Source organism: Neovison vison, chromosome 3, assembly GCF_020171115.1.
Source record: "Neovison vison isolate M4711 chromosome 3, ASM_NN_V1, whole genome shotgun sequence".
Lineage (NCBI taxonomy): Eukaryota > Metazoa > Chordata > Mammalia > Carnivora > Mustelidae > Neogale > Neogale vison.
Window position 1 is genome coordinate 83393908 of NC_058093.1, and position 16701 is coordinate 83410608.

General features: G+C 33.6%; 1 protein-coding gene across 14 annotated transcripts in view; it reads left to right on the top strand.

Annotated features, from left to right (window-relative positions):
* Positions 1-16701, top strand: part of ORC4 (origin recognition complex subunit 4) — a 107777-nt gene that overhangs the window by 60579 nt on the left and 30497 nt on the right. For all 14 annotated transcript variants that reach the window (XR_006383839.1, XM_044242531.1, XM_044242524.1 and 11 more), the window contains 4 exons: positions 10537-10612; positions 11443-11528; positions 14365-14413; positions 15892-16043. Coding sequence is in view for 13 of the 14 variants with exons in the window: in XM_044242531.1 (XP_044098466.1) it covers positions 10537-10612; positions 11443-11528; positions 14365-14413; positions 15892-16043 (363 nt within the window). In the remaining variant the exon portion in view is untranslated. The remainder of the gene's footprint in view (positions 1-10536; positions 10613-11442; positions 11529-14364; positions 14414-15891; positions 16044-16701) is intronic.

The window sequence follows — 16701 nt, forward strand, 5'->3', positions numbered from 1 at the left end:
AGACCTATTATTAACTCTATAATGGTTCCTAGGCGTTCAAGCGAAAGGAAAATTCACACATCTCTCACTTTAAATCAAAAGCTAGAAATGATTGAGTTTAGTGAGGAAGACAAGTCAAAAACCAAGGTAAGCCAAAAGCTGGGCCTCTAACACCAAGCAGCCAACCTGTGAGTATAGAAGAACAGTCCTTGAAGGAAATTCAGAGTGCTATTCCAGTGAATCCACCAATAAGGAAATGAAACAGCCTTACTGCTGATATGGAGAAAGTTGTAGTGGCCTACACATTCCCTTATAGCAAAGCTTAATCCAGAGGAGGGCCCTAATTCTGTTGAATTCTGTGAAGGCTGAAAGGGGAGGAAGCTACAGAAGAAAAATTTGAAGCTACCAGTAGTTGGTTCATGAGGTTTAAGGAAAGTAGCCACCTCCAAAACATAAAAGTACAGGGTGAAGCAGCAAGTGTTGATGTAGGAAAAGGCAACATGATGAATCATGGACACATACTCTTTTTAGAGCTCCTACTCAGAGATGATAACAGAGCACCTCTCCTCACAGTTCACTGGCCAAGTGTCATATAGTTACACCTAGTTTCAAGAGAGTGAAGAAGTACATTCCGCCTAGGTGACTAGAAGCCAGAAATATTTAGTGAATGTCACTGATAGCCGTGACAGCTAACTTGTTTTGAGCTTGTGTGTGTGTGTGTGTGTGATTTTTCCCTATTTAGACACTTACAGAATTTCTTTATCTTAGCAGTATGAAAATTTCAGACCAATATCTAAGCTTGGATCATGAAAACTGATACTCTGTAAACTCCCTTCATATAAATTTAGATCTTTTTTCACTATAGGATAATTTTTATTCAGTCTTCATTGTTTTATTATCTTTGGAAAATACATCTTCATACAAATATTTGAAAAACACTTTTAAGTAGTACTTTAATTCTTCAAGAAGCTCATGGTGATAATCTGAGAAAATGAAATCTAGGAAAACAGTACATTTAGAGACCTATTATTCCATCCTAAACTGTGCTTCTTGAAACAAAGTGGCATTACAAGAGAGAAGTTGGCTCTCAATGAAGTATACATCAAAGTGTCAAGCCTACAAATATAACTTAAACGGTTAATGCCTGGATTTATTCTGAACTTCGTCTTGGAAGTTTGTATGTAAAAGCATGGAAGGAAACTCAGAAAAAAGGAAATAGTAAACACTTATAAAGATGTTTAAATACAAATTAAAACTATACTCCATTTCATTAGTAAATTGGCAAAAGTAGATGTATTTTTTACCAAGAAAATTAAGCATAAAAGAGAGTTCCCCTATCATAACCACCCCCCATGCACATATATACAACTTCCCCTATTATTAACATCTTCCCTAAGTATGGTACATTTGTTGAAATTGATGAACCAATTTTAATATGTTGTTATTAACTAAAGTCCCATAGTTTTCATTAAGGTCCCCAGTTTTTTCATTTAAATAAAAAGCTCAGTTTATCAGCTATTTCTTTCATGAATTGTGTCTTCGGTGTTATATCTAAACTTCATCACTGGGATGCCTGGGTGGCTCAGTTGGTTCAGCATCTGCCTTCCTCTCATGATCCTAGGGGTCCTGGGATCAAGCCCCTTATCTGGCTTCTTGCTCAGTGGGGAGCCTGCTTCTCCCCTGCCTGCAGCTTCCCCTTCTTGTGCTCTTTCTCTCACTCTCTCTCTCCGACAAAGAAAATCTTAAAAATAAATAAACTTCAAGACCAAATCCAAGATCTTCTAGGTTTTCACCTATGTTTCCTTTCAGAAGTTTTATAGTTCTTTGTATTTTTACATTTGGTTTGAGTTAATTTCTTTGAAACATACAGGGTCTGTATCTAGATTCTTTTTCTTTCCTTCTTTTTTTTTTGCATATGAATGTTTAAATTGTTTTAGCATTTGTTGACAAGGCTATCTTTTCTTCATAGAATTACCTTTGCTTCTTTTTCAAAGGTCAGTTAATTCTGTTTGTATCGGTCTATTTTTACCATCTTGATGACTGTAGCTTTATAGTAAGTCTTAAAGTCCGTGTCAGTCTTTTAACTTTGTGTGCTTCTTCCATATTGTTTTGGCTATTCTGGGTACACTTTGCCTTTTTATACTAATTTTAGAATTAATATGTTAATTTCCAACTACTGGTGATATTTGAGTTCAGTTGTAGTTTCAATCTGTAGATCACATTAGAAAAACTGGTTTCTTAATTAAATTGTTTTCACATTCATGAACATGGAATATCTTTCCATTTACCTTTTTTAGGTCTTTCATTAGAGTTTTGTGGTTTTCCTTATATAAGTCATATATACTTTGTTAGGTTTATACCTAAGTTTTTTAAAATATTTTTGACCCTAATGTGAATAGTATACATTTTTAATTTCAGATTCCTAGTGTTACTGCTGATATAGAGGAAAGCAGATGACCTTTGTGTGTTATCTTGTATCCTGCAATCTTGCTATAATTGATTGGTTCTTAAAATTTGTCAGTTCTTTGGGATTTTTTGTAGACAATCATATCATCTGCGAATAGAAGAAAGTTTTATTTCTTCCATTCCTGTTTCTTTTTATAACTTTTATTTCCTTCTCTTGTCTTACTGCATTTGTTATTCACAGGCTATGTTTGAGCATTAGCTGATATTCTACAAACTCTTAATATGACTTTAGGTCTGTTTTCACTAAAGACTAATTTTATTTTTGAGTATTTCCTTTCTTTCATTTCTTCTTGTCCTCTCTTAGGATTAAAGTATCCAGTTGTTAAGTCTTTGTTCTCATTTCTTTGTGTTATTTCTCCATGTTTCTTTCTTTTCTTCCTCTCCCTAGCATTCTGCCATATCATCAGTGTGATTTTCTTCACCATCCATTCCATCGTTTGCTTCTTTTTATATGATACTGCTTTTTAGTTCTAATAATCCTTCTTGTCTACCTCCATGTCATGCACCTTCTGAGTTTATTGTTTTGTGTTTATCTAAATCTGGCTTAAATGACTCAAAATATTTATTTTCTAAAATACACATTTTCAGTAGTAATTAATCTTTTTCATCAGTTTATTGTTTCCTTTCTTTCATGTTACACCATTTCTGTGTAAATTCCTATGTCAGTTTTTTCTGTTTCTTCAGGGCTTAAGAAGATGAAAGCTATTAAGACAAGAGTTTTTGTCAGTTAATAAAACAGATAGATCGTTCTTGGTATGCTGACAGGTTGTCCTCTTGTTACATCTTAAACCAGAACCCTCTGATGGTGCTTTGAAGTCATTGACCAAGTCTGACTTCATTGGAATATGGAAGAATCCTGTACTTCGTATTCCATTTCAGTATTATTTGATTTATCCTGCTGTAGTCCAGTATTGGGAGGTCAGAGCTTAGGAGCACTGTTTAACTTTTGTCACTTTCATAATTTGTTGTGTGTGGAGTATTCTGAGACATAAAATAGATTGTTTTAGACAAGAACTCTCACGTAAGTTTGAATATAACAAATAAGATTACACTATAACACTGTCCTTGGCCAAGCTATATGAAGTGCAAAAATTTGGAATCTATAGTTAATTGATAAAAATAACAGTGTGGCTTATTGTATTTCAAACATTTTATTTAAAAAATAGGATGTGGGGTGCCTGGGTGGCTCACTTGGTTAGGCAGTTGCCTTCAGCTCAGGTCATGATCGTGGTGTATCAGAATCAAGTCCCGCATCGGGCTCCCCAGCTCCACAGGGAGTCTGCTTCTTCCTCTGACATTCTGCTCTCTCGTGCTCTCTCTCACTGTCTCTCTCTCTCAAATAAATGAATAAAATCCTTAAAAAAATCCAAATGGCAGATTGTACCCTGGAAAATACTTTTCTATATGGAAATTGTTGTAGACAAAGAAGCAAGTATTTGGCAATAGAATAGTAGATAAATATAAAAATCCCTGTTTGCTGGCAGGTCTAAATGAAGTCGGTCAGTATGTTTGTAAAATTGTTAGCTTTTGTAAAGACTGTGGAAATAGAGTAGCCATATTGGTTATCCTGCTTGGTGTAACATCAAAAAACCAACTAAATTTTTTTGAATATATAGTGTAACTTAAAATATTTGGAAAGATACTCTATTTGTGAAAAATACTGAAATTATGCAATTGGTTACTTAGGTAGTTACACACAGACTAAGTTTTAGCAATATCCAGACTGGAACTAAAATTATTATTTGAAGACATTTATGCTAATACATTTAAGTTATCATTTGAGACCATTCAAGCACATTATGAAAAAGTCGTGAGCTAATCTAGCTAATCTAGGCAAATCATAATAACTTGTTTGAAGTTAATTCAATGGAAAGAGTGCTATAAACTTGTTTCAACTCTCTCTTTTAAGTTTTTATTTTAATCACCTGGTGCTCATCACAACAGGAGCACTCCTTAATCCCCATCACATTTTTCACCCATTCCTCCCATCTCCCTCCCCTCTGGTAAGCATCTAGTTCATTCTCTGTAGTTAAGAGTCTGTTTCTTGGTTTGCTTATCTCTCTCTCTTAACTTTTGGTAGTTTGTTTTGTTTTCTAAATTCCACATTAGAGTAAAAGCATATGGTATGTATCTTTCTTTGACTGACTTATTTCACTTAGCCTTATAGTCTCTACCTCCATCCATGTCACTGGAAATGGAAAGATTTCATTCTTTTTTATGGCTGAATAATGTGTGTGTGTGTGTGTGTGTGTGTGTGTGTGTACATACATACTGTAATCCATTCACCTGTTGATAGATACTTGGGCTACTTCCATAATTTGGCTATTGTAAATAATGCTGTTATAAACATAGGGGAGCATGTATCCCTTTGAATTTGTGCAAGAGGGTTCCTTTTTCTCCACATCCTTGCCAACAGCTGTAACGCCTGTTATTTCTTGTGTTCTTTGTTTTAGCCATTCTGACAGGTGTGACATAGTATCTCATTGTGGTTTTTATTTATCTCCCTGAGGATAAGTGATGTTGAGTATCCTTTCATGTGTCTTTTGGCCATCTGTATGTCTTCTTTGGAGAAACGTCTATCTCTGTCTTCAACCCATTTTTTAAATTGATTATTTGTTTTTTTGGGGTGTTGAGTTGTATCAGTTCTTTATATATTTTGGATACTAACCCTTTATTAGATAAGTCATTTGCAAATACCTTCTCCCATTCAGTAGGTTGCCTTTTAGTTTTGTTGGTTGTTTCCTTCACTGTGCAGAACTTTTTATTTTGGTGTAATCACAATAATATATTCTTGCATTTGTTTCTGTCGCTTTGGGAGACCTATTTAAAAAGAAGTTACTATGGCCTGTGTCACAGAAATTACTGCCTGTGCTCCGTTGTAGGATTTTTATTGTTTTAGGTCTCACGTTTAGGTCTTTGAGCAACTTTGAGTTTATTTTTCTGTATGGTGTAAGAAAGTGTCCCAGTTTCATTCATTCTCTTGCATGTTACTACTGTCCAGTTTTCCCAATACCATTTGTTTTTTTTTCCTGTTGGATAGTCTTATGTGCTTTGTCGAATATTAATTGACCATATACCTGTGGGTTTGTTTCTGAGTTTTCTGTTCTTTTCCATTATTCTGATGGTCTCTTTTTTACTTTTATCATAGTGTTTTAATTAATACAGCTTTGAAATATAACTTGAAGTCTCAAATTGTGATGCTTCCAGCTTGCTTTGCTTTTCTTTTTCAAGATTGCTTTGGCTCTTAAGGGTCTTTTGTGGTCCCATAGAAATTTTAAGATTGTTTGTTCTAGCTCTGTGAAAAATGCTGTTGGTATTTTGACAGGGATTGCATTAAATGTGTAGTTGCTTTGGATAGTTTAGCAAAATCTTTTACATCAGCATGTACATCAGCATGGAATTTCTTTCCATATCTTTGTGTTGTCTCCAGCTTCTTTCATTAGTTTTTTATAGTTTTCAGAGCATAGGTCTTTCACCTCTTTAGTTGTATTTATTCCTAGATATTTTATTATTTTGGTTCAGTTGTAAATGGTATTGTTTTCTTAATTTCTCTTTCTACTGCTTCATTATTGGTGTATAGAAATGTAACATTGATTTTTGTATCCTGCAACTTTACTGAATTCATTTATTAGTTTTAAGAGTTTTGGGTTTTCTATATTTAGTATCATGTCATCTGCAAAAAGTGAAAAGTTTTCCTGCTTCCTCACCTGTTTGGATGCCTTTTATTTCTTTTCGTTTTCTGATTGCTGTGGCTAGGACTTCCAGTATTACATTGAATAAAAGTGGGTTGGGAGGAGATGGGTGTGTCAGTTAAGCATCTGCCTTCTGCTCAGGTCAGGATCCCAGGGTCTTGGGATGGAGCCCCACATAGGGCTCCTCGCTGAGTGGGAAGCCTGCCTTTCCCTCTCCCTCTGCTGCTCCCCGTGATTGTGTTCTCTCTCACTCTCTCTCAAATAAATTAAATGGAAAAACCTTTAAAAAAAAAAAAAGTGATGAGAGTGGACATCCTTATCTTTATCCTCACCTTGGGGGAAAGGCTTTCCAGTTTTTCCCCCATTGAGGGTGGTGTTAGCTGTTGGTCTTTATTATATTCAGGTATAGTCCCTCTAAATCTACTTTGTTGAGGGTTTTTATCCTGAATGGATGTTGTGCTTTGTCAGATGATTTTTCTGCATCTACTGACATGACCATATGGTTCTTACTCTTTCTCTTATTGATGTGTTGTATCAGTTAATTGATTTGCAAGTATCGAACTACCTTTGTAACCCAAAATAAATCCCCCTTGATCATGGTGAATGGTTCTTTTAATGTATTGTTGGATTCAGTTTGCTAGTATTTTGTTGAGGTTTTTTGCAACTATATGTTCATCAGAGATCTTGGCCTGTAGTTCTCTTTTTCTGTGGTGTCTTTCTGGTTTTGGTATCAGGGTAGTGCTGCCCTCATAGAATGAATTTGAAGTTTTACTTCCTTTTCTATTTTTGGAATATTTTGGGAAGCATAGGTATTAACTATTCTTTAAATGTTGGGTAGAATTCACCTAAGAAGCCATCTGGACCTGGACTTTGTTTCTTGCGAGTTTTTTGATTAGATTCAGTTTTTTGCTGGTGATTGGACTTTTCAAATTTTGTATTTCTTCCTATTTTAGTTTTGGTAGATTATATGTTACTAAGAATTTATCCATATTCTAAGTAGTCCAGTGTTGGGATGTTGTTTTTTGTAGTATTCTTCTATAATTGCTTATAGTTTTTAGTGTTTGTTATTTCTCCTTTCTCATTTGTGATTTTGTTTATTTGGGTCTTTCTGTTTTGTTTTTTTTTTCCCCCCTTGGTACGTCTGGCTAGAGGTATATCAGTTTTATTGATTTTTTTATTAATTATTTTTATTGAAATATAATGCATTATTTGCCCCAGTGGTACAGGTCTGTGAATAGTCAGGCTTACACATTTCATAGCACTCACCATATCACAACACCCTCCCCAGTGTCCATAACCCAACCACCCTCTCCATAAACCAACCCCCATTTTTTTTCCCCCAAATAACTAGCTCCTGGTTTCATTTATCTGTTTTGTTGGGTGCTCTTCAGATTGCTATATGTCCACAGACAGTTTTCCCCGCCTTCTCTCCAAGAGCAGCCCCAGTGTCCTTCGAGCTCTCCCAGAACCACACATGCTGATCTTTAGAACCCCAGGCTTTAAGCCTCCGTGGTTGTAAGAACTCAAGAAATTTAGGCCTTCCAGTTTTCCAAACAAGTCCTATGAGGATTCATTTCCTGTGTGTTCCCCTGTATGTTAGTCTCTTTTTCCCACTCCTCTGAGTCTGTGACTTCCTCCCCACTGCATTGGTTATGATCCATTTCTCTCCTAAGTCACGTCTCTGCATTTCCTTTGATGTGTCCTCTGTCCTCTTCTCTACACTTAGTTGTGGAGTTTTTTCTGCCAGTCTTCAGGTTGGTTTCTGGGGTATTTAGGATGGGATCTACTTGTATTTGTGGGAGGAGGCAGCCTAAGGATCCAGCCTTAGGATTCTTTGCTGCCATCCTCCTTCCATGTTATAATAACTCTCTTTATGTGTATATGAAAAAATGAAGGTATTATTATTTTCCCCATTTCATTATGCAAAGAATTTAAAATAGTTTTCAATGATTTACTGAACATATAATAATTTAGAACATACAATCAGACCCAGAGAAATAGAAATATTATGTAAATAAGATACCATTTGGTGGGAGGAGGAACATTGCAGATTACCAAGAAGCTATGGCAGAGGCCCCGTTTTGACATACCACGTTAGTATCATCTGGGAATGAAGTCTTATGATAGACTCATACTTGCTCTAAAAGCCAAGAAGTACCACTTTATTTTTGGATAGTTCTCTACAAAGAATGTCACTTCTTAATTGGATTTTATTACATAGTATGACAATTGATATTTTGAGATTTCCCTTTTTAAGAGGACTTAGATTACTATGATCTAAGGTAGAATTCCATTTTTTTAGGTTATTTATTTATTTTGAGAGCATACATGCACATGAGAGCAAGCATTGGGGGAGGGGCAGAAGCAGAGCGAGAGAGAGAATCTTAAGCAGGCTCTATGTTCAGGAAGGAGCCAGACACAGGGCTGGATCTTACCCCTCTGAGCTCATAACATGAGCTGAAATCAAGAGTCATATGCTTAACTAGCTGAATCATCCAGGCACCCCAGAATTCCATTTGTTTTAAAAACAATACAGATTAGGAGTGCCTGGGTGGCTCAGTCATTAAGCATCTGCTTTCAGCTCCGGTCATGATCCCGGAGTCCTGGAATCGATCCTGCATTGGGCTCCCTGCTCAGTGGAGATCCTGATTCTCCTCTCCCTCTTCCTGCCACTCTTCCTGCTTGTGCTTTCTCCATCTCTGTCAAACAAATAAGTAAAATCTAAAAACAAAATAAAAAAACCCAACCAAACAAACAAAAATACAGATATACCAGAATTATGTTTGATACCTGTTATGAAACCTAATAATTTAAAATACTTCTTCATATTTCACAAAGATGTTGTAGTGACAAATTGAAGTACAATATTTCAAATACAAATAGTATTTTGTTTTTCAAAATGATTTGCCATTGTTCCAGTGACTTTTGAATTTCCTTTTTGTCCTCACTAAATTCTGATGCCATCTTTACTAATTTTTTTTTTGTATACACAGTCTGTTTTGAGGGATCATTTATTTTCTAATCATAGGACTAGTTTTAGTATTAGTAGTCCTTTATCATTGTTCTTCTTTTTAAAAGTTTTTTGACTTTTCTTAGTTCTATTAATTTTTAAAGTTTTAAAAAACTGTACATAAATTTAATGTGAAGAGACGTATATTATATTGCCATAGAGTTGTAATAAGATGTCACAAGTCAAAAAATAGAGAATAGGAAGTATGTGTCATAAGAATCTATAGTTAAAAATATCTAAAACTTCATAATTGAATAATTTAAGGTGGTATAACACCTTGTGAGTATATTTTTAGTAGCTACTATATTATTAGTATTATTAGTAGTATTTTTTTTTTCATTGCAAGCTCTACATTTCTTTAATAAGGTCTTTCTCTATATGCAGTAGCCCCCCCCCCACCCATGGGACATACATTCCAAGACCTCAGTGAATGCCTGAAACCACAGTACCAAACCCTATATGTACTGTTTTTTTTTTTTTTAACATGGTAAACTTCACCTGTAGTATACTTTAATGTATGAATTAGATACAGTAAGAGATTAAAAATAATAACATTATAAAATAGAATGGTTACAACAAATATAGTAAAAGTTAGGTGAGTGTGGTCTCTGTCTCGCAAAATATCATACTGTACTATATTCATCCTTCTTGTGATGATGTGAAATGATAAAATGCCTACATGATAAGATGAAGTTAGGTGAATGATGTAGTCATTATTATGTACATTAAGCTACTTTGACCTTCTGCCCATAATGTCAAAAGGAGGATTCTCATCTGCTTCCACAGCACAGGTAATTGAAACTGCAAATAAGGAATGGCTGTTATACCTAGCAACTCATAGAGGAAACATCTTTTTCAACTTACCCCTTGGTATTTCTTAGTTTTCCAAATTTTTATTTCATGATAGCTTACAGACTAGTTAATGGTATTTCATAGAAATTGATATAGTGACCGGGATAGACTTTTTACAGTCATTTAACATTGCTCTAATACATGTTTTTCAATAGCTTTTAAGTGATTTCAATAGTATTTAGTAGAATAAATGTTAGAGATAAATAATGATCTAACTCAGACATGAAGCTCTTAAGTGGCTATAATTTTATGTGACTTATATGTCTTTGAAAACTTGAGGGTTGTTTCTAAACATTTATTAGTTTGGGAAGATGATTGAAAGAGCATGACATCAGTCCTGGCTTTGGCATCTTGAGTCGGACATTAGATGTTCTCGTTAAACCTTTCTTTTATCTTTGAGTAATATGCAAACTTATTTGTTAGTTTCAAATGACAATCTTTTTATTATATTATGTTCTGTTCATAATTTTTAAAAGAATATGAGCTTATATTTTTATTTATTATTAAATATTCCATAAACTTTTTAATACCACTTAGTTAATAAACCATGCTTTGAAAGAACTAATGGAAGTAGAAGAAGTGAGTGAAAATATATTACAAGTGCACCTAAATGGTAAGTATGTAATCTTTTTACCATTGGAAATGATATAAACTATGTGAGCTTTTTATAATGTAAAATCTAATTTACTTGTGTGTTTTAAAGGTGGGTAATAGTCATAATTTAAAGAACTTTATCCATGTTTAACAACTTTCACTTTAATATACCATACACAATATCTTGAGAAATTAAAAAAAAATAAGATTAAAGAGGTACATAAGGACTCTTGTTATTTTGTTTTTTCTTTTCTTTTTTAAAAAAATGAACCCCAAGGATGATAGTTTCTTTGAGTCTAGCAAATGTCTTCATTGCTGAGTTTCAAAAAGAAATCAGAAAGGATGAATACCCAACTTTTGTAGCAACATGGACGGGACTGGAAGAGATTATGCTGAGTGAAATAAGTCAAGCAGAGAGAGTCAATTATCATATGGTTTCACTTATTTGTGGAGCATAACAAATAGCATGGAGGACATAGGGAGTTAGGAGAAGGGAATTGGGGGAAATTGGAAGGGGAGGTGAATCATGAGAGACTATGGACTCTGAAAAACAATCTGAGGGGTTTGAAGTGGTGGGGCAGGTGGGAAGTTGGGGTACCAGGTTGTGGGTATTATAGAGGGCACGGTTTGCATGGAGCACTGGGTGTGGTGAAAAAATAATGAATACTGTTTTTCTGAAAATAAATAAATTGAAAAAAAAAGAAATTAATGTTAACTCACAGTTATTTGACTTTTTTCTTTCTAGTTAAAGTTAGAAATCATTAAGAAAGCTTAATTTGACTGGAAAATAATCTGCACTGTTTCAAATATTTCATTTTAGTTAAATACTTTTAAATGGGCTTATTTCAGGACTGCTGCAGATCAATGATAAAATTGCCCTAAAGGAAATCACAAGGCAGTTAAATCTGGAAAATGTAGTTGGAGATAAAGTTTTTGTAAGTATCCTAAATAGTCTTTAATATTTATATGCCGTTAGATATTTTTGTATTTTTGGAAGGCTTGGGTGGGTTCAGGGATTCTAAATTGAAATATGAAAGATTCTTATCATAAAAAAGTATAATGTAGTAGGATGCATTTATTCATCATACCTTTATGTTTAAATTTTTTTGAAGTAGATTATACTAACTATAAAAGAGCCAAGAAATCCATGTTTATGTAGATATTATCTGAGTTTCTTTATCTGTAAGATAAATAGTTTGATTCCCTATCTTTAGAGATAGTTTAAAGTATTTTTTGAAGTACTACACTCTAGCACCCTATTTTTAGTCTTCTGAGACTTAGGTAGCTGGGAGTAATGCAAAATGTACTGAATTTAAAGCTAAAAAAGGTAGATTTGAGTCTTGTCTTAAAACCATTGACTACTTGATAATCATGACTAATGAGTATTTCTGAAGTTCAAATTTTCTCATCTGTGTTAAATGTGCATTATCCTTATTACATCACAGATTTATTCTAAAGACAAGCATTAAACATAATTTATATTTTAAAAATGCTGGATTGGTAATGTTCTATACAAATGTCAATTATCTCTTACTAAAACGTTTTCAGAAACTAATTCATATCTCATCATTGTAACAGCTTGGAACCTCAAGATAGTGAACATCAGTAACTTAAACGAAACTGATTAGAAATGTTCTGGAACTTTCATTAAACTTTTTACCCTATCACTTGATTTATAAGGTTGAAAAGTAACATGATTAAATTAATTTACAGCTAGTTTAATTTTCATAATGAAATTACTTAACTTCATACCGCTTATTCAGTTGAAGTGGATTGTGGCATCCAAGTTCATTTTATGCTCACGGGTGATCATACAGTGTTATAACTCTTATAGTGTCTCCTTTTTCCTGCAACGACACAGCCATTGTTGTGTAAGCTTCTTAGCATTTAGTAATTTCATTCTTTAATAAGTACCTGTAAAAAGGTAAGCCAATCATGTGTTACCCTTTCACACTGTCTGCAGGTTCAAAATGCCCCTTCTGTAAGTCTGAAGTTCTTCCTCCTGTGCAGAATGTATTGTTGTATATAGTGGCCTACTTGGTCAAGGAGATTTACTATTATATAGGCTCAGTTTGGCTTTTGGTTTGCCCCTGATGTAGACTGAGGTTTCTGACTTTCCTAATTGAACCTGTTTTTATTGGATTCATAGAAAATAATAAAAGGGACAGTTGTTTATCATCCTAGTCATTACTGTTGTTACCGTAATCATCACATATAGTGATTAATAGTTTAACTTTTACATTATATAGGTAAGTCACCTGAGGCTCAGAGAGCATAATTAGCTTGCCCTAAAGTCAAAATGGATATTAAGACATTAAGAACCTGAGTTACTTGACCCAGAGCCTTTATATTTTGATATACTTATAACAAATTTGTATATTCTTATGCATACGTATGTGTTTTTATATAAGGATATTCTTATAATATGTGCATATGTACTTATATAATTGCACACTCACATGTAATGTCAGATGTAACTGTCTTTTAAAAAAAAAAGCATAAGACAAGCTACCTTTGAATAACTTCAACTGCTGATTACCCACCCACAGATTGCCTCTGAGCTTTTGTTTATATTATATAAATACCTCTTGCCCTAACTGCCTTGGAAATAATGTTGATTTGACAACAGACAGTTATTATAAAATATGTGGAAATTCTTAAAAACCTGTTCAGCTATTTTATATCAGTTCTCTCAGTGGGGAAGCAAACAAGTGGATTTTTTTTCTCCTGTGCATCTTCACAAATTTAAAGTTGGCTATTTCTTAAAATGAAAAAATCTGAATGAAGTAAAAATTAATGACTTATATGAAAAAAAATATTTCAACAGGGCCTTTATCTGCAAGTTGGAACATCTGGATAATGCATCTGCTTCTCTGTTAATTTCCATGTAGAATGTATAAGTTGTATCCAAAAATGTTTTGGCTGTGTTCCAAGTAAACATAGTCAAATTTGATAGGATATATACAAATTCTATAATATGCTCTTGAATAGGGAGAAACTATTAAAGTATGTAATGATTAAGGCAAATTTCTTCTCCCCTTTCCTTTTGGATCTCATTTAAATTTGTGCTCATTTTTTTTAGTAGTATGCTTTTTTTATTTGTTTGTATTTAAATTTAGTTAGTTAACATATAGTGTAATACTAGTTTCAGGAGTAGAATTTAGTGATTCTTCACTTACATACAATACCCAGTGCTCCTTAATACCCATCACCCATTTAACCCATTCCCTGCCCACCCTCCCCTCCATGAATCCTCAGCTTGTTCCCTGTTGTTAAGTGTCTCATGATTTGCCCTCCCTCTTTTTCCCTTCCTCTGGGTTCATTTGTTTTTTTTTTGTTTTGTTTTCCTTAAATTCCACATACAACTGGAATCATATGGTCATTTTTTTAGTGGTCCAAATTAGTCTGAAACTTGGAAGAGCTTAACCTGTTTGAAAATACAAAGTGCAGTGCTTTCTAGTTCTCAGACTCTTTGGAATACAAGTCTTAAAACCTACCTTTAAATTGTTAAACATTTTTATGCATTTTATCCAGAAAATATAGAATTTTGAGCATGGCAGGGTAATGCTATTTTCAGTACAATGCCACCTCTCCTTTTATATTTAAGTCTTTAATGGTGCACATGGAAGTCTCCAGCTCAGAATCTGGCCACCGACTAATTTAGGAAACAATAGATACATAGTGTCTATGTAATGCCTAAGAATCAGATAGTTCTCTTTTATTCTTTATTTCTTTAAACTTCTAGTTATGGTGTCTTTTTTTGTTTTTTAGGGAAGTTTTGCTGAAAACCTTTCATTTCTTCTGGAAGCTTTAAAAAAAGGTAAGTATTAGCATATTTAATAACATTAAAAGTTATCTTTTAGCTTTATTTTTCCCCTGATTATAAAGGCATTACATATTTTTACAAAAAAAAAAAGATAATGTAAGAAGTCATAATATAATGATCACTGTAATTCCACAACTATTATAGTGACTATCCTAATTATTACTATTTTTTAAGAAGTCACCACACCCAACGTGGAGCCCAAAGTGGGGCTTGAACTCATGGCCCTGAAATCAAGACCTGAGTTGAGATGAAGAGTCGGACACTTAACTGACTGAGCACCCAGCCACCCCATGATTATCCCAATTAACATTTGGTTTCATATCTTTATTCACCTGTAGTGTATCAGTGATGCAAATGGACATAATTTTTTATAAGGATAGCATGATTTTCCATATTGTATAATGTATATCTTGTTCATTTATGTCAGTAAATAGTGAGCTACATCATCATTTTTATGTTTCTCATATTCTATTTTATAAATTAACTATACTTAAAATATAATAAATTATGTTATTAATTACCAGTTATGAACTTTGTATATAATTAGGAAGAAATGCTTAGATGATCATTTAGTTATTTCCTAGGGTAAATTTTAATGAGTAGAGTTCTAGATTAAACAGTGCCAGATATAAAAGAATGATTATAGGGTCACCTGGGTAGCTCAGTTGATTATTTTTGCTGACTTTGGCTCAGGCCATAATCTCAGGGTTTTGGATTTGAGCCCCGTATCAGTCTCCCTACTCAGCAGGGAGCCTGCTTCTCCCTCTGCCTGGGGCTCCCCATAAGGTAACGGTGATTAACTTAAGGTAATAGTGATTCTTCTGCCCTCATGGTTTCCCTCACTGTAATGAGAAAAATAAATTCACAGAGTCATGATGAACTTTCCCCTGTTCCTGAAATATTAAAACTTGGTTGGGGGGGCTTTAAAAAATTTGGTTAGGAGTTAAAAGAGGCTTTGGTCAAATTTTGTGGTTTAACGATTATTTATAAAAATTATAAATACTTGGGAAGATTCAGTTTGCATTTCTGCTGACTAAACAAATCTCTTTTGAAGCAAAAGCTTTGTTCATAAATTAGTGACTCCCTTTATTATTAATCCCAAAGTATTTTGGTTTCTGTAGGTGTTAAGAGATCCCTGTCAATTTTTTGATGATAGAAGATTATATTTGCATAATTTTAAAAACAACAGTCTAGTTATTTAAATCATGTTCTTAATTTTTTATTAGTAAACTACTAAAGTCTTGTAATTAGACTGTGAACTACTTGACGGGAGTAAGGACTGTCTTGTCCTCTGAATAAGTTTTTGTTGTTGAATAAATGTGTAGCATTGGTAAGTATTCTGCACAAACTAGGTTTTCAGTATATGTTTGTTGAATTGAGTTTTAACCACTAAAGTACAGTAAATAATTTGGAAACTTAAGAAAGATTGATGTAGTTGCTTATTAATATATAAAACTCCTATTTTATCTTAGGTGATCGGTCTAGTAGTTGCCCAGTGATCTTCATATTAGATGAATTTGATCTTTTTGCTCATCATAAAAACCAGACACTCCTCTATAATCTGTTTGACATTTCACAGTCTGCACAGACTCCACTAGCAGTAATTGGTCTTACATGTAGATTGGTAAGTTTTTCTTTCTATTAAAAAATTGATTATATTTAGAAAATTAAAGCTTACTGATACCATCAGTTATGTAGGTCATTATATCAGACATTTTTTCAGATGTGTTTTAGTAGTGCCTGGTACATTTTATCCTACTTTTCAACTCAGATTGAAGAAAACAAAACATTTATGACACATGCTCATGAACTAATACCTCTCTCCCTCCAGTTAAATCACTGAATAAAAAATGTGAAGTCAGATTATGCTAGTGTAATTTCTACATTAGCAAGTAGAGAGAAAATCATATCACTGTTTTATAAAAATCATCCATGGTTTTTACTTCTATTTTTAAGATTGTTCCTATATTTTGAAAATGCTTAGAATCGAGTAAAAATGATAGTATCCCATCTTTGTAAGTAGTCATCCCCAGAAATGGAAGGGATTACTTCTCTCAATCTGTCAACAGTAGATAGTGGCTCCTTTGCTTCTTGGGGGTGATTTTAGAATGATTTTAACCATAGCTCTCAGTGTCACTATCACACTACTTTATGAAGACTCTCTGCATTGTGAATCTAATATACTTCCGATAGCTACACAGGCCTTTTTTTTTTTTTTTTTTTTTTTTAATCTTCTTTTACATCATAAACTTTCTTACTGAATTCAGGTAAAACTGGTATTT